The sequence below is a fragment of the Tachypleus tridentatus genome, chromosome 8 (genome assembly GCF_004210375.1).
Source record: "Tachypleus tridentatus isolate NWPU-2018 chromosome 8, ASM421037v1, whole genome shotgun sequence".
Lineage (NCBI taxonomy): Eukaryota > Metazoa > Arthropoda > Merostomata > Xiphosura > Limulidae > Tachypleus > Tachypleus tridentatus.
In genome coordinates this window covers 48,517,352-48,543,050 of record NC_134832.1, presented here as the reverse complement: position 1 = coordinate 48,543,050, position 25,699 = coordinate 48,517,352, and the positions used below count along the sequence as shown (strand labels likewise).

General features: G+C 31.1%; 1 protein-coding gene across 2 annotated transcripts in view; it reads right to left on the bottom strand.

Moving 5' to 3' along the window:
* LOC143222352 (RNA polymerase II elongation factor ELL-like) overlaps positions 1-22,098 on the bottom strand; it is a 63,766-nt gene extending 41,668 nt beyond the window's left edge. The window contains exon 1 of one of the 2 annotated variants that reach the window (XM_076448784.1): positions 21,925-22,098. Coding sequence is in view for 1 of the 2 variants with exons in the window: in XM_076448782.1 (XP_076304897.1) it covers positions 12,128-12,172 (45 nt within the window). In the remaining variant the exon portion in view is untranslated. Of the gene's footprint in view, positions 1-12,127; positions 12,188-21,924 lie in introns of those variants that run through there. The other variant, XM_076448782.1, reaches the window with a different exon arrangement.
* Positions 22,099-25,699: the final 3,601 nt, after the last annotated feature.

Genomic DNA, 25,699 nt, shown 5'->3' with positions numbered 1-25,699 from the left:
TTAGCTGAACCAACTCCAAATAATGTCCAGGAACCACACCCAGAGAATGGTAGGAAAGAGAAATGTTATGGTGACAAAACATTTATCAGATATACATTAATACAGCACAGTGCTACAGCCAAAACCTGGCAGTATATGGAATTGTACACAAGGATAACAGTAGGAAGTGATATTCAACTTTGACACACACACAGTGCCTTTTCCCTACCCTCCTCTGAGTGGTATGATACATTACTCAGGACAGCAAGCCTCCATGGTTCACCACCCCAGCAGGTAGGAACTGATAAGTTGGCAAGAACTCCCATTCTCTGCTGGAAGAAAGAAAGGAAAAATGCATTGGAAAATCCAGAGGAATGTGCGACTTCAGACAGTGGATGTGTCACCATAATATCCTATTTTGAAAAGCAGAGCTACCCTGTCAACAGAGTCAATCAACCAACATCTGGCAACATTTAGAATTTTATATCAGGTCTGCAGTATGAAGAGTCTTAATGCCACAATGCATCAAAGATGGACAGCAATCTTTGTTTGCATCATTCATTTGCATCCATAAATGTTGCATTGGGATGGACATATTTATGAAGCAAAAGACTACTTGAGGTTCTACAGAACACTCCATTTCTGTGGTGTGCAAACCATAATTGTCAACTGAGAAGCCATTAATAAATGCAAATAAAGAGAAGGCAATGGTTATGACAGGAGTTGTGTCATGCTCTTCTTAGTGGATCACTGATACATGATCATTTACATGTAAATATGCAGAAGGGAGAGGTGGAAGGCTAGTGACAAGCATTGAAAATTTTCCCCAGTTGAGGGCAGTACCAATAATTTGTTTGTTTTGAATTTTGCACAAAGCTACTCGAGGGCTATCTGTGCTAGCCGTCCCTAATTTAGCAGTGTAAGATTAGAGGGAAGGCAGCTAGTCATCACCACCCACTGCTAACTCTTGGGCTACTCTTTTACCAACGAATAGTGAGATTGACCGTCACATTATAACGTCCCCACGGCTGGGAGGGCGAGCATGTTTGGTGCAACTGGGATTCGATCCCGTGACCCTCGGATTACGAGTCAAACGCCTCAACACACTTGGCCATGCCGGGCCTAGTACCAATAATGCTATTTTGTGAGGAGGTAAGATGTATCACAATTTACAAATAAAAAAATTTAAAAACAGCACACAGTGAAAAAACAAACTTGCTGTATACGTTTCTAATATTTTGTCAAATAACTCTTGATTCAAATATCACTACTCGCATAATTTATTCACAAGTGTTCATTGATCTATCACTTTTCAATTACTTTCTCTTGTCATAAAATGTTAGATCTTACTTGATGGCTCGGACAATCTTGCAATTTTTACTCTTCAGTAAAAAAACAAATTTAAAATAAATCCTCTTATGAAATAAATATGCTTGACCAATAAAACATTCCTTATGGCAGCCAAAAATTTCTAGATAATTCTCAATGTAACATTCTAGCCTATGATTATACCAGTCTCACAATCACTCATTTTACAGACCATCAGGTGTTAAATAGTTATATTTTACTTGTTTTTTGTCTTCATAATTTTAGGTTTTCCTTTGTTAACATGAGAATGCTAATTTATCCAACTTACAAGTCCAAAATTTCATTTTTATGTATACATTTTAACAAAAGTAATTAACTTTAAAAATTAGAAATTTATTAGTTTAGATAAATAAAACTATTTGATAAGACTAACATGAGCTAAATATGTCACAAGATTTGAAATTGACTGGTTGTCTGTATCACGGTCTACTATGGTGATTTATTGTTTTATTTACCTAGGGTCTTAAAGTGGATTGTAAAGTAATAAAATAAAAAACAAGCACATATGAAAAAGTCAAAAATCTGAGGCTGTTAGAATAAATTATTGTAACTATGTTACACTCTGCAGTCATTCATTAAAAACAAAACAAACTGTGGTTCCTTTTTGTATTTTTCAACCCTTTGTTTCACTCTACATTAATAATTTTGCTCCAGTTAGTGTTATGGTGATATAATAATTGGTAAGAAGTTATAAAAAAAACAGAAAAATTATTATAGAACAATTTTTGCTTTAATGAAAATTTTCAACAACCATGAACTCCGAGATATGTGCATTCAGTTTCTTTTATTGAAAATACTATTTATTAATTATTACAATCTGACCTTGCATTTTAAGTTTCTATTGCAACATTAAAAATCTTTATTGCACATGTTTCTTTGGCCATGTTTATATTAGTGTTACTTTACAAGCAAAGTAAATATCTGTGCAACATACACTGCAGTATAGGTCTGCTCATACATGTAGTTACCTGTAACACTGATCACACTAAATTTGGTAAAAAAAAATCCAACACTTCTTATCTTCACATGTTTGTAGTTAGAAAATTTTATTTTAATGATGTGTAGTAAATTTAATGTGTAATAAACTCAAACTACACATTTTGCTGTAATAAATTCAAACTACACATTGTTCCTGTAATAAATTCAAACTACACATTGTTCATGTAATAAATTCAAACTGCACATTGTTCCTGTAATAAATTCAAACTATGCATTGTTGCTTACTGATGCCACTTGTTCTATTTTTCAAACAATTTTATTTTTACACAACAAGATTTTACAATCCAACATCCTTATAAACAATAAACAAAAATTATCCTAAGCCTTTCAGGCTGAATTATCAGATAAGTTCTTCTGACAGATGGTTTACGTGCCTATATAGGAATACACACGTCTGAACAGTACACGTACAAAGCAACATTTAATCATTGTACACACTATATCTGTTTTCTTTATAAAGGGCAAACAGATAACTGAAAGGTAATAATGATACACAAAACTCTATGGGAACTTCGTTAGTCTATAAGATCTGTTAACAAAGTTGTTTCTCATTTCACTAACCAAACTGCTGATTACAAACTCCAAATGTTTATTTACAGTTTACTGTTTTCACTACCATTCAAACCAAGCAATTATTATACAACTTTTAAAATGTAGCTAACAAATAACATCAACTGGAAAGTTCTAGAAATGATTCAGTCAGAGTAAAATTATTTTAATTCAACAAGTGGAAGAAAGTGAAGTGCATTCAACTTTTTTAACTACATCGATAACATTATGTAACACATTTTGTTCCTGGATAGTATGTGTTATTTTTTAATTGTTTATGTTGTAAAAGTACAGAAAATGGCCATTATTTCCTTCAAACTTTACTTTTGTGACCTGGATAATGAAATTTAGAACTTATTTTCTGTGTCAAAATGGACTAATTTGCACATTTTTATTTACATAAGGGCTGAATAAAACAACATATGAATCAAGATTTACATGTATTTATACTAAAGTTGAAGAAAAATGTTTAGAAGTGAGTAGTTTTTCAAGATTTGCGACTGTAATGTAAATCATTTTCACGTATCAGATCCCAAATATAGTCTCCCATCATGTTTTTGTTATACGCTCCCAGGTCATAAAAGCAAAGTTTGAAGAGAAAAGTAGGTCTTTTCCATTTACTTTAGGCATAAGTAGTTGGAAAATAACACTTTCTGTCCAGGAACAAGAAAAAGTAACAATTTTGTTAAATAGTTTAATCACAGTCAAAAATACATTGTTACTTGGACGTCAATTTACACTCCAACATTAGTGATGTTCTACAACCACATAAAACTATAAACAAATGAGTTGTTTTACTTTTGACAAATTTTGGATAACTTAGGCTTCTATATACCTGGTGTTACACCAGTTTTGCCATGACTGTTTAATATAGAACTCTACTTCAAACATTTACTGTAACCAGTACTACAACATACAGTATAATACATTAAATCTAGTAAGTACATGGAATTAACAGTAGTGGTCTGTCTTAATTAGATATCTAACTGGTAGTTCATTCTGTAGTACAAAGAAAACAGTACAAATTGAAACTTATCGATCAGTTCTGAAAGTAGAATTCATTATGTTCGGTACTTCAAACTGATTTTAAATAATAATAGAAAGATGTTAACAATACAATGTCCATTGTTTTGTTTCCAGTCAAAACAGCTTTTGTTCAATAACTAAGTTTCTACACGTTTATGTACATGTTTCAGTAGTTTTAAATATTCCATAAATGATGTAAAATATGGTCATATTTAAATAATTTCCAACCAAGAACAACAAAATATGATTGAAAACTTTTTATTTTGACTAGCACCATTTGTGTGACTTCATTAATTTTACTACCATCACAATGGGACTGCAGTTTCCTATTTTTATTGTTATTTAGTTTCCAGAATATAACTAACACAAGAGTTAAATAACAATGGAGATCCATTCCAGTCGTCATAATCGTATAAATATGTTTAAACCTAGCTGGAACAAAACAAGTACCACTTTATCATCTGAAACAATTAGATAATTACAGCAGATTAAAGGTAGTTAAATATATCAATGTAAACAACCTAATTTCAGCAGTTTTTAACACAAGTAAAATAAGGAAGTGTGATAACAATTCTATCATGAATTCTGGACACTTTGTCATCAGGGAAAAACATGCTTGTTAAAGTCTAAGTAATATAATTAAAGACAACAAAAAACCCACTAAAATAAAACACCTCTTAACAGAACTTAATAATAATGAAAAAAAAAAATGTATATATATATATATATATATATCTGTTGTATGGATGTATGTTCTGTGTGTGTGTGTTTTCTTATAGTAAAGCCACATCAGCCTATCTGCTGAGTCTACTGAAAGGAATCAAACACCTGATTTTAGCTTTGTAAATCAGTAGACTTACTGCTGTACCAATGAAGGATGGATGTATGTTCTGCCCGGTAGAATAAAATATGATTTTCATAGAGGAAGTGATTTTGAATTCCTCATTCAACTGAAAAGTCACAAACTTAATGACATTAAGTTAGATATTTCAATAGTAAAACAACATAACAAGTGATATAGCAAAGTTAATCTTGAATAAAGGTAAATACAGGGTCAAGGAAATACACTTAATCTGCCTTCTGTTAAAAAAAAAAAAAAAGCATTAAGATTAACCCTCCAGTGTTGACATGTACTCTTGAACCAGTGTTTTGGCTAATAGCCAGAATAAATAATGTCCTCCACTCAGCAACTGAAGCTACATGTACAATAAAAATAGGTACATACGTTTGAATGGGATACTGTCTGTGTGTGATTAATTGTAAATTGTAACATTAAAGCGTCTTCCTTTAAATGTACATTAATCAAGGAAATAGGTTTTCTAATATGACTGACATTATTCTGACCATTTTAAAAAAGAATTCTGTTGCTGTCATCCTATCTTAATTTAGATTTTTTTTAAAGGAAAAACAGTACTAAAATGTTTACTTGTAATTTACTTTTGATACATTTATATTACTAGCCAATAAATTTTAACCAGCATTTTAAAAATCAAAACAACATACTTGAAGTTGGTCACCCACCTAAGCTTTTTAATTATAGAATTTGACATTTTCACTTTTACAGTTAATTTGATTAATTCTCAAAAAATAAGGGTTAGGTCATTCTAACTTAAATCTACTGATGGAATAACAGAGGAGCAATGAGTAAAAACTGCAGAACACCTAACTAAAACATCAGACAGTAAAACAAGTAATACACTTTCCTGACTTTGTTTCTTGTGATTGAAAAAGTTGATCAAAATATTATATTTTTCTCTGTTTTTCATATGGAATTTTTTTGCAAGAAAATAATTACTTTAGATAGCAAATGTAAACATTTCAAAACATCTACATGTATGTTTTAGAAAATTATTCGACAAAAACTTTAAAACACTTAGTAACGATTAATATAAAATTTTGTCCATTTTTACATGTATAATAGAAAACTTAGACAACTCTCCATTCCTTCCAGTTTCCAATGGATTTCTATTAATCAAAAATGACCATTTCCAATCATTACTGTTTTACATTATTCCACTAATATTCGAAATTCTGATCATACTGACTGAAATGAGTTTTTCTGGTTATTAGTTTCTGATTGTTCCAACAACTGATTAATCAAAAACAGAGAAAAAAACAAGTATTCATCAGCTCTCGCCAACATTTCCTTGTTTGTATGTACCATGATTTGAGGTACTAACTGTGTAATCCAGCATTTCCTTGTTTGTATGTACCATGATTTGAAGTACTAACTGTGTAATCCAGCATTTCCTTGTTTGTATGTACCATGATTTGAGGTACAAACTGTGTAATCCAGCATTTCCTTGTTTGTATGTACCATGATTTGAAGTACTAACTGTGTAATCCAGCATTTCCTTGTTTGTATGTACCATGATTTGAGGTACTAACTGTGTAATCCAGCATTTCCTTGTTTGTATGTACCATGATTTGAAGTACTAACTGTGTAATCCAGCATTTCCTTGTTTATATGTACAATGATTTGAGATACTAACTGTGTAATCCAGCATTTCCTTGTTTCTATGTGCCATGATTTGAAGTACTAACTGTGTAATCCAGCATTTCCTTGTTTATATGTGCCATGATTTGAAGTACTAACTGTGTAATCCAGCATTTCCTTGTTTATATGTGCCATGATTTGAAGTACTAACTGTGTAATCCAGCATTTCCTTGTTTGTATGTACCATGATTTGAGGTACAAACTGTGTAATCCAGCATTTCCTTGTTTGTATGTACCATGATTTGAAGTACTAACTGTGTAATCCAGCATTTCCTTGTTTGTATGTACCATGATTTGAGGTACTAACTGTGTAATCCAGCATTTCCTTGTTTGTATGTACCATGATTTGAAGTACTAACTGTGTAATCCAGCATTTCCTTGTTTATATGTACCATGATTTGAAGTACTAACTGTGTAATCCAGCATTTCCTTGTTTGTATGTACCATGATTTGAGGTACTAACTGTGTAATCCAGCATTTCCTTGTTTTTATGTGCCATGATTTGAAGTACTAACTGTGTAATCCAGCATTTCCTTGTTTATATGTGCCATGATTTGAAGTACTAACTGTGTAATCCAGCATTTCCTTGTTTATATGTGCCATGATTTGAAGTACTAACTGTGTAATCCAGCATTTCCTTGTTTGTATGTACCATGATTTGAGGTACTAACTGTGTAATCCAGCATTTCCTTGTTTGTATGTACCATGATTTGAAGTACTAACTGTGTAATGTAGCATTTCCTTGTTTGTATGTACCATGATTTGAGGTACTAACTGTGTAATCCAGCATTTCCTTGTTTCTATGTGCCATGATTTGAAGTACTAACTGTGTAATCCAGCATTTCCTTGTTTGTATGTACCATGATTTGAGGTACTAACTGTGTAATCCAGCATTTCCTTGTTTGTATGTACCATGATTTGAAGTACTAACTGTGTAATGTAGCATTTCCTTGTTTGTATGTACCATGATTTGAGGTACTAACTGTGTAATCCAGCATTTCCTTGTTTGTATGTACCATGATTTGAAGTACTAACTGTGTAATCCAGCATTTCCTTGTTTGTATGTACCATGATTTGAGGTACTAACTGTGTAATCCAGCATTTCCTTGTTTCTATGTACCATGATTTGAAGTACTAACTGTCTAATAAAATGTAACTGATTACTAAAACCATCAATTAGTAATTACCACTAATTACCCAGGACTGTATAACAGTTAGGTGAGAAAAATATTTACTATTTCTTTCTATTTATATTAGTAGAAAAAATTACTGCCCTTCATGTTTTTTAGGGGCAGGGTTTGTTAAAACATCCATCCAGTCTGTCATGATGCCCAGTTTTAGGCCTGCTATTGGTTCTTTTATTTTTACCTGGAAATAATTTTTCTGGATTTAGATCCTGTTAGTATCAGTCATGGTATTGGCCATGCAGCCACCTGTTGTATTTGTACACAGACATGGCTCAGACAGAGCTCTGTGCAACTCTTGTTAAGTGATATGACTCTGATACTAAAACAGCATTTTAAAATTTAAGTTACAAAGTTAGACATTCAAAACAAGAAGAGTTCCAGTAACTCAACCTGCACTTGAGAAACCACTTTCTGCTGGACACAAGGTTGTAATCGTTGCCTCAGTTCAGTGGAATACTAGAACAAGTCTCAGTTTAGTTAGCAAAACTGTTTTGTCGACAGAAAAACAAAAACAGTACAAATTAATTGAGATACAGCATTAGCACATTAACTGCCTCTGTGAATTATGTGGTGAAGCTGTTTATGGTCTTCATACATTTTACAAACAGGAAGGACTGTGACTGATTACTTTTACATGATATAAACACACTAGCACCAGATGGCAACATATACATATGGTTTAAATATCCTCTTTTAAATGCAACTTTTTTCTTAATGTATATATCATCTTTATATATTTTACCTTTAGCAATTTTAGAAGCACTAAAAAAAACCTCTACTAGTTTTCAAACTTACAGGCTATGAATTTACAGAGCTAGGTTGTTTTACAGCTTCTGAAAACTCTGGGTCCAATTTTTTTTTTAAACTCAATAATAATTACAAGAATCCTCCCATATCTAATGCTTCAAAATTGAATACTGTTGAAAATGAATATCTTACGTAACACTAGAAAATTAAAAAAAATTTGCCTGCTACAAATATCAGGCCTGCCAACTCTTTAGAGTATTAACCAAGCAGGCTTTTGCCAACCAGGAGTTCCAGGTTCACACTTTCGTAAAGTATAGAGAACATAGATTTATCTGTTGTTTGATTAACAAAGCTTTCTTTCTAGATACATACTTAAATAAGAATAACATATTTCATTACTAACTGTTTTTCTGAAGAACTAATTACATAGAGACACAGCAGAACTGTTTTACTGAATTCACAACTCTTCACTGCTGTGAGCAAATTGTTTGGTTTTCGTTTAGTCTTTTGCTCACCACTAATAACTAATAGGTGTTTGAATATCATATCTTTGTAATTAATTATCCATTACAGCAAAATAACTCACTGCAAGCTAGTATCAGATTCCTTTTCTTTCCCATCAGAAAAAATGAAACAAAGATAAACTTCTGCACATAAAGATGAGATCATGAAATGTCACAGATATCAAAATAGTATGTTATGTTATTCTATAATCTTAAGTTGTAGTCAAATATTTAGAGCTAAAACACTTGAAACTTATAACAATTGTTCAAAACAGCATTCTTAAAAAATCAAACCAAGAACATCCTACACCCATTGTCATGTGGACAATGAAAAATTGTGTTCAACAGTTGTTTCACACTTGAACTAAATGTTTTAAAATACATCTGGTTTTATGAAACCTTTCTGAGGGCAAAATAATTACAAAAATATGAAACCCTATAACACAAGTGGTTTTAAATGGTTATGTATTAAAATAACTTAGGTTAGAGGGTTTCATAATTTTGTCTTACCTACACATAACAAAACAGAGGTGGAAAGTTATATCTGTTCTGGTTATGTACATGTGTGCAGTTCAACTTATTAATCATTCTTTACCCTAAACAGCTCAATGAATAGAATACATGGATTGTTTCCCAGAAGTTGAAAGTTCTCAGAACAGTTTATTCAGGAAATGATGCTCATGTTAATACTTACAGAGAAATGAAAAACTTGAATTTTTCACAGAAACAGCCTTATTGCCAAAGTCGTTTCCAAGATGCCTGTGTTTACTTTAGAAATTGCTGCCAATACTAGAAAATCATATTCTTCAATAACAAAATATAAATATTAAACTTCATATTTGTATGCTCTACAAATATGAGCCCTGTATTGTAATGAAAACAGGGAACCCATCATTTCATTCTGTATCAACTGTTAATACTTTTGAGCAAACTAACAAACATCAGTGACCACTTTTGCACAATCCATAAACTCACAGTCAGTTTGTTTGCACTTGGTAGACTGTGCTACATAGTTTTCACTTTTTTTTGTATAATTACTCAACTGATTGTGTTTCATTACCCTCACATAAAACGAATTGAACAATCATAATGATGGATTTCTTAATGTATATCAACAAACGAAAAATAAAAATGTTAAACTGCATAATAATTATCACACAAACCGAGAACAATCATACAGAAATATAAATTTATTTAACTCATATAAAATCTGTGTAGCTTTTTCAGTAGAAATATAATTATTTAAAAGTATCTGATAACCAATTGGGTTTTTTTTACTCTTGTACTTACTATAAATTAATATATTTAAATACCACAACTGAAACCCACAGTAATAGACAATATTTAGTGAGTATTCTATTTACACGAAGTGGTGAAGTCAAGAACTAGTAGTCATGTTCAAATAAATAGTGCACAAAAACACCAACCAAAAAACATGACTTTCACACAATATCTTATTTTTATTATTTACTTATTCTGTTGCAATATATCCAAACTTCCATAAGTCACAAAACACTCTGCACAATTTCATTACAGATACAAAAAGTAATTATGATTAACAGCAATGAGCTTCTGTACAAACAATTAAACTACCAGTGTTATTATAAACATGTTAAACTTCCTGAAACTAGTTTTTACAATGTTTGTTAACCTCAAGTCTTCCTTTTTTACTGCATCCAATGATACATAAATTTTCAGATATGTAAATAGCAATTTCTGTATAAAGTTCTGGACAACAGTCTCTACAGTGATGGTGATAACTTAAACATCTTAATGATAAAAAAACTACCAAAAGAGACAGGCTGGTTGCTATTACCCAATTTCACCAAAAAGGAGGGGTCAAATGCCATCTGTATTGGTCAGCCATTCTAAACACATGGTAGTGTGTTGTCTGTTAGTCAGCGACTAGACAAGAATGTCACCACATTTAAGGAATATACCATTGTAATTTGCACTGTTGTGGCATCAGTAAAAACGTACATGCCGCAAATCATGAAAGGAATTGTGCGCTCTGTAGGATACAACACAGTATGACATATGAATCTGAAAAACAGCAAGTAAAAATATTTACTTTCAATTTTATTTACTCTTGAAACAGAGCACATTCACAGACCCCAAGGAAGCATATCTTAGTTATGCATGTACTTGTTTCCACATGGTTTAAGAAAAGTGCATGGAGCAGTATGTGTTGGATTGTATCTACTGAAATATTGAGTACACGTCAAAGAAAATCGTAATTTCTTTCTACTGGACTCTGGTTAGGCCTCATTTAGAGCACTGTGTTCACTCTTGGACTCCTTGCTTTGTGAGGGACATTGAGTTGTTAAAAAAAAAAGTTCAGTAGTTACTGAGATGACTGCTGGGATGGAGGGTCTGTTGTACAAGGACAAGTTAAGTTTCTTAAAATGATTAATTGTAGGAATCTGACAGAAAAATTGTTTGTTTTGAATTTTGAATGTTGCACAAAGCTACTCAAGGGTTATCTGTGCTCGCCATTCCTAATTTAGCAGTTTAAGACCAGAGGGAAGGCAGCTTGTCGTCACCACCCCCAACCAACTCTTGGGCTACTCTTTTACCAATGAATAGTTGGATTGACCGTCACATTATAACTCCCCACGGCTGAAAAAGCAAGCATGTTTGGCACGATGGGAATGCAAACTTGTGACCCTCAGATTATGATTTACATGCCTTAACACGCTTGACATGATGGGCTGACAGAAAAATTAAAGATTACAAGTGGAACATAAAAGATTGTTCCATTGTCTTTTTTTCTGTTTAATGGTAAAAGCAGTAAGACTAAAAACACAGATGTAACATTTTAAAGGGTAGAAGTAATATACAAATTAGGCTATTTTATTTTTTGTACAGGATGGTCAGTCTTTGGAATAGATTTACTTCATACTCAGTAGATGCAAGGAGACCAGGAGAGTTTAAGATAGGACTTAATATGAGCCTTTAGAGAGTAAAAACTGGACATAACTAGGGAGATGTTTAGTAATAAGCCAACCAGCACTCTGTCGTACCTGAAATATTACAGTACGTTATACTAAGCTAGGTGTATTCTATTGTTACTGAATGTCTTGTTGTCAAGGTCAGTTTTAATACAATTTCAGATACAAACGTGGAGGCAGAGCACAAACCTGAAGTAAAATAAGATTTACTGATATAAGTATACCATGCTAGATATTTTGTATTTATAGTGTAACATCTACAATTACATTTCTAATTTTAATCTACATTTAAATAATATTAAAAAAAAAAAAAGACCTCACTTGAATATCCTGTGTTAACAAGTGACACACCTGCTGTATATTCATCAATTATGCACAAAAACAAGTTGAAAATTCTGTTTTTACATTCAATGTGTGATCTTCAGGCAGATTTACTAAATATACAATTCTACTGTACCGCACCCATTCCTGTTTCTTTATACAAACTACCAAACTAGTATTTTATCATTTCCTATCAGTAGCACTTTGATACTCAAAGTTAAAAAAGTTCCAAAATAAGTTGGAAGTATTGTACGACTTTTTAAAGACGCAGCCGACACCTGAGATTCGAGGAAATGAGCAAAAGGTTAATTACAACATTAGGCTTATCATTTCACGATATTTAAAAACAGTAGAAGTTGTTTCACATGAACCAGAATACACACAAGTTTAGCACTAGGCATAAAATAAGGGCTGGTTAACATACAAAGTTACTTCTACTGTTTTGATTGATAAGGTTTGAAGTAAGAAACGATGTAGAAATTTGATATGAAAGATAAAATTCTTTCAACTTCAAGGTAGGAAGTTTTTGTTAATTACATACATTTTTAGTTAGTTGGTTGTTATAACAAAAGAAGCACTCTTCTCAACTAGTCAAGTGACCTTTAAACATCCTTAACAATTAAGGAAAGCAAACAACTGAAAATGATTGAGAATTCACCTACACCATACTTTTGGAATCATATGTGTAATTTTTGTAGCAAGTTTAATTTATATCTTTGTCATTTAAAATATAATAAACATATAGAAAAAATTTCTGCATGATTTATAGGGGGAAGTGCCTAGTCCTAATGAGAATCCTCTTAAAATTTTAATGAATGTGAACAAGATATAATGAGAGCTGTTTTCTGACACTAAGAAGCAATGAAGAACCCCTGAAATCTAGTAGACCTTACACAGAATATTGTCTCATTGTCTGAGAAGGTATTTTGATTTATTGAAACGGTTCAATAATTTTACTAATGTTTATATGATTATCTAGGAGATTGATACAATAAAGAATTAGTTTCTTTATTGTATATTGTAAAGGTAACGAAACAAGAAAACACAAGTTTAAGATTAGGAAAAGATAGGCTAGGCTCCAGTTAACCCTACCACAATAGGTTTAGTATACAATACACAAGTTCATATACACTACTGAACATATCACTTATTTGTAACAGTTTTTAATGGATTGTGTACCTTCATAAAATTTAGTAGCCTCTTAATAATGATTACAAGTCTTTTGTACACAAAAAATATATTTTTAATGTTTTTACTGAAGATTTCTTTGTGAATATATTGAATCTGTTTCATTACTTGTACCAGTGCAAATTGTTTATGTTACGATTAAAAACTGTTATTTATCCCCAAAATCTTAAATATTTAATCTTCACAACTTCCTAAGACATTTCAAATGTTTTTTTAAGTAAAAACTATATTTTATCTATTGGTTTCTCTATCCTAACTCTTAACTTATACCAGGCAAAAACAGAAAATAAATGTTACGTTCTTTCATTCTAAAGTGACATAAAAATGCAAATGTTTAGTCTAAACAGGTTATGTTAACATTATACATTTAAATATATATTTTTATTATACTAATCTATTACACTATCTGTGCCTGGATAGCATTACAGAAGTTGCAATGTTGCAGTGCATAAGTGTTACCATATCCAAGAACACAAAATTGACGTTTACAAAGTGACCTGTCTTGGCTGTGTTTTAATGAATTAATATTTTACAAAACAGCCACATTTCAATTATAATACATTATATATGTATGTACATTATAACTATTCACAAATAAATTCTTAAACTTACGTTTCTTAAAACATAGAGCAGTAAAGAAATAAGTATAGCAAACAATTATATCTTCTAGTTACAGTAGCTTTTGTTATCATTTGCTGTTTGTCATAGGTTGCTAAACCTTTCACAATTTTCCACATGGAAGATGCGAAATGAATTGTTTTTTAGGATTTATGTATACCTGTGGAATAATAACAATAATGTTATATATTACAATACTGATACCATAAAATTCCACTGTAACTTAACAATATTAGTACCTAAGCTATATTTTGGTCTAAAAAAATATGAAATTTTGAACAGACCAAAGACACATACCTCTCTCAAATGGTTTTGAAAACTTAGTTAATGTCATAATACTTTAAAATGGCAGAGAGCCACTTGAGGGGCATTCTGAGCTTTCAATTGGTTATTCGTGTCATACACAGAAGTGTGTACAAAGATGAATTTCCAAAAATGGAAAGTGGTGAGCAGTGCTGTTGTGTTTAATTCAACACGAGTGATATCTCAGTAAATACAAAAGACAGAAGGATCTTATTTTATATTCTAGCCTATTAATATCAGTAATCTGGGTTCCTAATTTGTAAGAAACTATAGATGTTATATTTTGACATCATAACATCCAATTTGAACCACTGCATTCAATATATCAAATAGTACACAAAAACAGATATTTAGGTGGTGTTTTTTTCATATTTACCTTCACAATAAGAAATGATCAGATGTATAATACTAAAACTTGGATCATAATCTTCCTTTTAATACTGATATAGGTTCATTAAATAGTAGTTGAATACAAGCCAACAGACACAATGACATGGCCTTTGAACTCTGTAGATAGGACTAAGAGAGTTTTATGTAGTTAAACATCATTTACCCAGTCATTTTCATAACAAGCTAATTCACTTAGATTATCATAACATGTATAATCAAATTGCTTTGATTATGATGTACACTATTAATAGAATGCATTTTTAATGGTTAAATGTAAGAGTGGGCATGTAACTGGTAGACAAAAAAAAAACCCAGCTGTAAATACAACAAACATAACAGTTTATTATTTTACACATCAATAATTATACAAATTGCATATCCAAAGCAGCATTCCATTATATTCAAGTATTATATCATTTTATCCAAACCAATAACTTACAAAATACAAAATAATAGTATTAATCAAATACACACAGAGAAACAAAATCACTTTCCTAAGAAGGATGTAATCCCAGTAAGCTTTGGAACTGATTTTTGGCTACTATTTTGTTTTTAAGTTTCTCTGGACTTCAAGCAAATATGTTAGATCACCACCTTCATATAAATTACTTTAAGGCTAGACCACCATTACTGAAACTGACTAGCTTAACTACTGGGTCAATATCATGCTTTTGTAAAGAAATACTAAAAGTGATGTCCTCATCTGGCAACTCTTGACCAGTTCATTCTGCTAAGTCAATGCTAAGCCACTAATCAGCTCACATAACATTACAATCTCAATAACACTGTTTGACATCTCAATTTCACTCTGTTTAGTTTACAGCAAAATCTTGACAAACTTAAAGGTGATGTAAATTCAATAACAATGATAAACTATACAAAACCATCTCTAATATTTCCCTACTATAAAAAGTTTGTGGATCACTGTTTACAGTACACTATACTTATTTACATTTGGATTCATGTTCAAATTATCAAGTCACGTATCAGTACCAAATGCATGTTTGTTATTTCATATAACATGAATCCAAATGTTCAAATTACCAAGTCACGTATCAGTACCAAATGCATGTTTGTTATTTCATATAACATGAATCCAAATGTTCAGATTACCAAGTCACGTATCAGTACCAAATGCATGTTTGTCATTTCATATAACATGAATCCAAATGTTCAGATTACCAAGTCACGTATCAGTACCAAATGCATGTTTGTTATTTCATAACATGAATCCAAATGTTCAAATTACCAAGTCACGTATCAGTACCAAATGCATGTTTGTTATTTCATATAACATGAATCCAAATGTTCAAATTACCAAGTCACGTATCAGTACAAAATGCATGTTTGTCATTTCATGTAACATGAATCCAAATGTTCAAATTACCAAGTCACGTATCAGTACCAAATGCATGTTTGTCATTTCATATAACATGAATCCAAATGTTCAAATTACCAAGTCACGTATCAGTACCAAATGCATGTTTGTTATTTCATAACATGAATCCAAATGTTCAAATTACCAAGTCACAAATGTTCAAATTACCAAGATCAGTACCAAATGCATGTTTGTTATTTCATATAACATGAATCCAAATGTTCAATTTACCAAGTCAATTATCAGTACCAAATGCATGTTTGTTATTTCATATAACATGAATCCAAATGTTCAAATTACCAAGTCATGTATCAGTACCAAATGCATGTTTGTTATTTCATATAACATGAATCCAAATGTTCAAATTACCAAGTCACGTATCAGTACCAAATGCATGTTTGTTATTTCATATAACATGAATCCAAATGTTCAAATTACCAAGTCAATATCAGTACCAAATGCATGTTTGTTATTTCATATAACATGAATCCAAATGTTCAAATTACCAAGTCATGTATCAGTACCAAATGCATGTTTGTTATTTCATATAACATGAATCCAAATGTTCAAATTACCAAGTCACGTATCAGTACCAAATGCATGTTTGTTATTTCATATAACATGAATCCAAATGTTCAAATTACCAAGTCACGTATCAGTACCAAATGCATGTTTGTTATTTCATATAACATGAATCCAAATGTTCAAATTACCAAGTCACGTATCAGTACCAAATGCATGTTTGTTATTTCATATAACATGAATCCAAATGTTCAAATTACCAAGTCATTATCAGTACCAAATGCATGTTTGTTATTTCATATAACATGAATCCAAATGTTCAAATTACCAAGTCACGTATCAGTACCAAATGCATGTTTGTTATTTCATATAACATGAATCCAAATGTTCAAATTACCAAGTTACGTATCAGTACCAAATGCATGTTTGTTATTTCATATAACATGAATCCAAATGTTCAAATTACCAAGTCATGTATCAGTACCAAATGCATGTTTGTTATTTCATATAACATGAATCCAAATGTTCAAATTACCAAGTCACCATTATCAGTACCAAATGCATGTTTGTTATTTCATATAAGATGAATCCAAATGTTCAAATTACCAAGTCACGTATCAGTACCAAATGCATGTTTGTTATTTCATATAACATGAATCCAAATGTTCAAATTACCAAGTCACGTATCAGTACCAAATGCATGTTTGTTATTTCATATAACATGAATCCAAATGTTCAAATTACCAAGTCACGTATCAGTACCAAATGCATGTTTGTTATTTCATATAACATGAATCCAAATGTTCAAATTACCAAGTCATGTTTGTTATTTCATATAACATGAATCCATTATCAGTACCAAATGCATGTTTGTTATTTCATATAACATGAATCCAAATGTTCAAATTACCAAGTCATTATCAGTACCAAATGCATGTTTGTTATTTCATATAACATGAATCCAAATGTTCAAATTACCAAGTCACGTATCAGTACCAAATGCATGTTTGTTATTTCATATAACATGAATCCAAATGTTCAAATTACCAAGTCACGTATCAGTACCAAATGCATGTTTGTTATTTCATATAACATAAATCCAAATGTTCAAATTACCAAGTCACGTATCCATATAACATATAATATGAATCCAAATGTTCAGATTACCAAGTCACATGCATGTTTGTTATTTCATATAACATATAACATGAATCCAAATGTTCAGATTACCAAGTCATGTATCCGTATCACATGCATGTTTGTTATATGAAATAACCGTTCATACTTGAAATGTGAATATATATACTGCGTTAAGATCCATCAACAAAAAAATTCTGGATTGCCAATGTATGAGCTAAGGACGATTCAATATATATCTAACAGCGTGATTGGCTTATGAAATGAGATATCACTGGAAGTATCAGCAGCTAGTAAGTTACAGACATTAAAGAATAGAACCAATGAATTCTTGTAAAGTAGATATGCTGGGACAGCCCTTTAAGGATCAAATGGTTCCTTGTGGTGCACATATTATGGATGTACATGCTGTTTCACAAATGAATTTTCTGCCTCAATTTTTCAATAGAACTGGTTTCCTCAAACAAAGGCACATATCACTATATATATAAATATATATACAGAGTGGCCCACAAGTCCCTACCCATCCATATGTTATTGTTATATTCAATAATACTAATGATGAGTTGAAGGCAGCTGTTACCATGGCATTTGGAACAATAACCCCTGCTATGTTGAGGAAAATGTCTCACAGAATACGCCGTCACATAATATTATGCAGTAAGAATAAGGGACAGCACACAGATACACTGGATGCATAAGATAAATGGATGGTTAGGTACTTATGGGCTACCCTGTATAATGTACCCTAATTTCCACAAAGCTCTTGATAAATATAACACTCAACAGTTAAATGGGAAGTCAGTTTGTTACAAAATTGACTGATAAGTTTAAAGGAGGTTTTAAAACTGATGGATAATGATCACTGGGCATTTTCTCAGTTTTTTTTTAGGACCTTCGATGTCCATTACTTATTTCAAAATCCAGTATGATCCAAATTGATTATCCAACATTCAATAAATTTAAGTATTTATATAATTCTATTTATAATTTTGCTTTAAGGACAAGAATTCAAAACAACAAATCAATGAAACATTATATAAAAATATTTTAAATTAACCCTTTAGTGATGGGTCAAAAGTCATGTCATTATGATTGTTGATTTGCATTCACAATTTTATTGAAATACTATTTTATTATTTACATCAATAAGTTTGGTATCAACTTGTGGATTATAATTCAAATGTTAATATTATATATGAGTTAATTTCTTAATTAAAAAAAATTAAAATAAATATTAAACACCTAAATATTGTTTTTTTGAGAGCCATGTGGTATGTTGAATGCAGCACTGTTTAAAATTAGTCCTTGTGATGTCAAAATATTTAGTCTATAGTTTCATATTCTAGCTTGTCAATATTAGTAATTTGAATTCCTAATTTGTATGAAACTATAGACTAAATATTTTGACATCACAAGCAACTAATTTTAAACAGTCGGTAGGTTGTGTCTTTAGTCTGCTTGTAAGTTTCATATTTTTTAAAATCTCAATACATCTCAGTTACTAAGCTTAATAAATTTAGCAGAATCCTATGGTATCAGTAGAGGTATTTATAATTTTTTGTTACTCAACAATGTATGTAAAACCTAACAAAAAAAAGATTTTCTTTCATACCCTCCACATGCAAAATTTTAAAAGGCTTAGCAACCTGTCCAAATGCAAATAAATTCAGAGGTTGTTGTGAGAAGAGATAACTGTTTTACTTTTAGATTTTCTGTTCTATATTTTAAGAAAAATAAATTTAACAATTTATTTCTAAATAACAATAATCTATATACAAATATAATGTATAATTGAAATGTGACTGTATATTACAAAACACTACTCCACTAAAACACAGCCAAGACAGGGTCACCTTCTAAAGACTAAAGGTCAGTTTTATATTATTGGTATGGTAATACGAGCACATGTACACTTCCTCAATGCAAGCTATGTAATATTAGGTAGGCATGACTGGAAGATCAATATAATAATATATATATAGCATTATGAGACTTTACGTACTTAGATTAAACATTTGTATTTTTGTGTTATAATGTGTGGTTATTCTATCACAAAAAAAAGCATAATTTATATTAATTTCTTTTTGTTTTATGATGATTACAAGGTTGGTCAAGTGACAGACCCTACACAGTTAGAGTAGAGAAAATAATATATATATTCTTTCTGAAAACAAATGTTTAAAATGTATTCAGGAGGTTTTAGAGATTATGCAAATAATTAGAGTTTTTTGGAATAAAGAATAGTTTTCTTAATCATAACATGAAATCACTTTGCACTCAGACCAGTAATGAAAAAAACTCTACTTTCACAAACAAATCTTTAGTCAAAATATTCCACTAAAAAAAATCTGATTTTTTGTGTAAAAAAACTTGTAATCTTTACTAAAAGGCTACCAAGTTTTGTGAAGATACACATACTGCATCAAAAATTATAGTGTTAATACTTAACATGTGCAAATGTGTGTTCAACCTCTTGTGTATTATATACCTAGCCTGGTGCAAAAGGGTTAATTGTGGACATGTAACATATAGTCCATGTAAGGATAGCTTTAGTGTGTTTCTATACATACACTTGTACTACCCTACATGAACTTAAATAAAATCAAACTATAAACTTATACATCATGAAACAAATAATATCACATGTTAACAATTAAAAAAAAAACATTTCTCCTAGTCAGCAGCTATATTTATAATGCTTAAGCCTTAAATTCAAGATGAACTATGTAAGGACTCCACTGGCTTTTTAAACATTTGTTTTCTAAGCATCTTAATGAAGACTGGCTATACATTCATCACTCTCTTGGTTAAAATTCCATATGTATTGCAATTACTATATTTTTATACAAAAATTGGTTTCCTTCACTTAGTTTATTTGATAAATTATTTATACTGAGTGATATTTCAAGTAAGAAAAAAATATAATTACTCAATATAACGCAGCTATAATAAAAGGTATAACAAATAAAATAATTGAAGATTAGTTTCTAACAGTCACATTTGTCCTCATATAAACCTTAATAATTCCATAGTAAACAAGCATAAGACAAGAAAAAACTAGGTTCCTCTCCAAGATAACCTCTTTATTAACAAAAGCATTAAAGTATCAGACAAAATATAAACTTTTATTTTTTTTTCCTGTTAAACAAATATTTAAGAACTTAAGCAATCACACACAATGCTACACAAACTATTCTAGGTTTAGACCACCATTTTAACAGAGAAATGTTTTCTGAAAAAGTCCAAATCTTGCTTCCTTTATAATTAATGTTCAAATTCACATTTTCAATATTTTCAACCATATTTTTAAAAGGCCCTAACAAACTTAAACATTTGCATCAAAGACTCCAGTTTAAGTTATAATTACTTTAAAAAGTTCACAATCCACACAAAACAAGTACAACAGTTAAGCCTCTTCATACCTACTAGTTTAAAATTTTCAAAACATAAATAATTACTGAACCTCATCTGGAACTATTCTAATGATTCAGTCCCTAACAATACATTTTTACAAATAATAATAATTTCTATCAATAAAACTTCTGTCTGAAGTTGATATGTTCTGCTTTAACTATTTCAAGTTACTTCACAGTTTTTAATTAAAAAGTATGACGATAGTGACACTGATAGTCGGCTTTTGGCTACAAAATATTATTATGAACAACAAAAACATCAATACTTGCACATAATTAAAACTCAACAGTTTGGTTCTAAAGCCATCAGATTCCTAATATGGTAGCAAAGGCCTACATCGATGTAACAGTTACACTGTCATTTGACACAACACTCTTAACTCTGTGTTACTCATCTTTACAACTACTTTAATAGTTTAATTGTAATCATAAACCTAATCATACTTAGCCTAAGTGATTAAGGCCTATTAAATTAGGTTCTAGATTTTATTTTTTTTAATTTAACTGCAGGATCGAGTGTTGGTGTAACGACTGGTGTACTAAACATATCTTTAAGTTCAACTTCAAGGAAGAAGTTTATTACCAATACTATACCCTTGCAAAGCGTAAAATACCTGAATATGTAGGCTTATTTAATAATAAAGTAAGTTGTAAAGGCCACACTGTGACTACGAGTGAAAAATAACAAGCCGTGATTTAAAACCCGTAAGTGTAAATTACGTGTAAGAACTGAAAATTGGAATGATCATAATAATTGAATTGGTGTAATCATAACGAGTGAAATCAAAGTAACAAAATAAAGTACGACATATAATAAACTTAACCACTCCTTAAAATAAACCCACCTTATTTTTTTAGATAATCCTCTATTGATTTAAGCGCAGAATCAGTTAATTTAACAAATATTAATGAGTTAGAATTCGAATAACTTCCCTGTGAAAAAAGACCATATTGTTGCCCTTCTACCAGCGCCGCCATTTTAGTCTTTCTTGCAGTACATTCCTTTGCACGTACACATGTATGTCACCCGAAAGGCTTTGCGAATAGTAGTTGCAGAAACAAAACAAAATACAACGTCTACAGATCGCAAATGTGACGTCACAGACTCTTATTTCCTACACGCAGACGTTTAAAAACCTATAGAGGTATGAAATAGTTACATATTTGATTGTATTGTGATATTAATTAATTCTAAGTTTAGTTGTTTTATAAAATGTAAATAACAATTTAATATATATTTTCTGTGTTTTAATTTTTTTTCAATAAATTAAGACTCAACACAGAACATTCTAAATTTCTAATATTAACCAAACCTACGTTAATTATAATTCAAAACAAAATCGTATTTTTTCGCCGTTCTATAGTTTTTTCACAGTTTGATTCAGAATTTTATTTTATAGTGAAAGATGAGTAATGTCTTTGACGAATGACTAATTCTTGGTACACCCAAGGAAAGAACAACGGTTTGTCAAGGACACTTGTTCAGTTAACCCATTGACGAAATGGATCACCACAAGTTAAGTAACAAACCATTATAAATATATACGGAATAATAGTTTTATGTTAAACAGTTTAACATAAAGTGTCGTTGTCGGTGACTATACTATAACATTAGAAAAATAAACAGATGAAAGTACAATGAAAGATTAAAAACAACAAAAAAAACTCGAGCTTTATATAACATTACAATCATCACTATATTTCCATATTAATATCAAAGTGTCACACACCTTATGATTTATTATTTCTTCTGATATAGTTTTTACATGTTTAGATAGAAGTAACCAAAGTCGAAAAATAATGAAGCCATTCTGAAAGTGTCATTTTCCTAAAAGGGTAAAAGTGCTTTGGAAACCTGTTAAACATATACCGCTTACGATTATTCAACATTTCATTAAATGGTTTTACATTCAAATATATTTTAAATTATGCTGAATTAAACATGTCTTTTCTCTTCTGTCATGTGATTACAACTGGATTAACTGCCTCTAATTATAATCAGTTGTTCATTTTCTACAGATTTATTTATTAGTAGTTCTAGCACAATGGACTATCTGTGATTTTCCCACCACGGTTATCGAAACCCTGTTTCTAGGGGTGTGAGCTTACAGACATATTGCTGTGCTACTGGGTGGAGGCAGCTTCTATTGGGCTAATAATACTTTTTCTGTCATAAATGTTTTGTTAACTCTTATTCGACAACTTTCAATGAAAGGGAAATGAAAACAATACAGGGTGGCCCGTAAGTCTCTACCCATCCATACATCTTATGCATCCAGTGTATCTGTGTGCTGTCCCTCATTCAAGCTGCATAATATTATGCGACGCCATGTTCTGTGAGACATTTTCCTCAACATAGCAGGGGTTATTGTTCCAAATGCCACGGAAACAGCTGCCTTCAACTCATCATTAGTATAATACATGCGTAATTGAATATAACATAATAACATATGGATGGGTAGAGACTTACGGACCACCTTGTAGTTTATAGGATTTAATCTTACTGTTTGACTTTCTAATCCAGTAATACTTCGAGGTAATATATATATATTTACACACACACACGTAATGAGAGGTTCATCTGTTAAGATTAAAAGAACAGCACAAGGTATAGAGTGACAATCTAAATACAATATGTTGTTCTACAAACTATGGCAAGGTGGATAAGGCCCTTACCTCATAATCTGAGGGTCGCGGGTTCGAATCCCCGTTGGCACCAAATATACTTTCTCTTTCAGCCGTGAGGGCGTATGTAAAGTGGCGGTCAATCCCATTATTCGTTAGTTGAAGAGTTACCTTCATTTAGTCTTACAGTACATTTCGATAACAAATGGCGTAGCGTTGTTATTGTTTTAATTTAAGCGCAAAGCTGCACAATGGGCTATCTGTGCTCTGCCCACCACTGATATTGAATCCCGGTTTCTAGCTTCGCAAGTCCATCGCTTAGGAACAAAAGTATCATGTAATATTTTTGTTAGTCTGTTTACTAAAAATATGAAATGTGCAGACAACTAGAAAAATATTTGTTGATTTCTTAATGTAATCTCTTGACGAAAGAAATATTTCACATAAAATGTTGGTTACATAAAATAAAATATTGTAATTAAGACACGATTTAAGTTTAAAATTGATTCGCTATGTTATTATTTTCATGATAAAATTTATGCACTTAGCTAAAGGTAGGTGACACTGCACTACATCCTTACTTTTGGCTTGTTATTCCGACAATCACAACACTTGTAAGTTTTCACGCCACCTGTCACTAAAACCATAATCGAACAATTCTATCTGGATAAATGTATTTTGGCTTTTACAACTCTTCCCAATTTAAGAAATATAGTGTAATGTGACACACACCGCTTTTTATATAGATTTGATGGTGTTTTAAATTCGTTTTACTTAACCATAAAATGAGCATTATAATAAATTATGTTTGAGAGTCCATAGTCTAAATTTGACGTTTATAAAAGAGTCACGAAACCTTATTACAATAAAAGAAAGTATTTGTAATTAAATACAAAGCTTCAGAATGGGTCATCTGTGCTCTGCCCACCACAGGTGTCGAAAACCGGTTCCTAGTGATGTAAGTTCGCAAACATACCGCAATGCCACTGGGGGTAAAGGGAAAAACAAACAAACCACATAACCTTATAGAATTAGAAAGATAGACTTTTCTTCGTCACAGAGTACACTTGTTATTTTATAATATTGTATAATGTATAGACGAAGATTTTGTTTTTAAAAGATTAAAAATTTTCTTCTTTGAAAAAGAGCATGGCCGTAAAAGCATGTATTTGCGTTTTTCTTATAGCAAAGCCACATAGGACTATCTGGTGTATCCACCGAGGGGAATCGAACCCCTAACTTTAGCTTGTAAAAAAACCGTCAGCTTACAGGTCGTTCAGATAACTGATTTGTAATTGGGTAGTAAACAGCTGCAACCCGTCCAAGTGAACTTGGTGATTAGACAATGTTCGGTCCATTTGAATTTCTCGAGTTAAGTAGACTTACTAATAACAAACTTACTTAAATATTTTATGATTAACACGTATATATTCACCCATGTGCAATTTCTTGTTCTAATATTTCGGACTAGTTAAATAAAGAATCATACCATTTGGCAAATAAAAACTGTCAGTTGACCAGTAACTTGGTGATTTGAATATTTTAATTTATATTAGAAATTAAGTCTGCTAAGAAACAGCAGTGTATTTATAATTAAACTTAAGGAATTTCAAAACGAATATTTCTTTTATCACCATGAAATCTAATCTCTCAACCTTGACATTACAATTATCTACAACAACACCTGTAACAAATTTTATCGCACATAAAAAAAAATCGAACGTAAATGTTTAAACACATCTTAAAAATTAGACTGACGTCATAGTCACGAATGTTCAGTTTGTTTCCATGTATGTAGCCTGCTTCAGGATACGTGTGAAATGAATCTTTTGGTCTTTTTCAACTTCCTTCAGTTTTCTGTTGCAGTTCAAGCGTGTAGGTCACCGAAAGTTGGAATATGTGTTTATATATGATTATGAATTAAAATTACTGTTCCGAGATATTAAATAAGCACACTTTTATTAAAATCATTATTTTCAGCACATAGTAATCAAA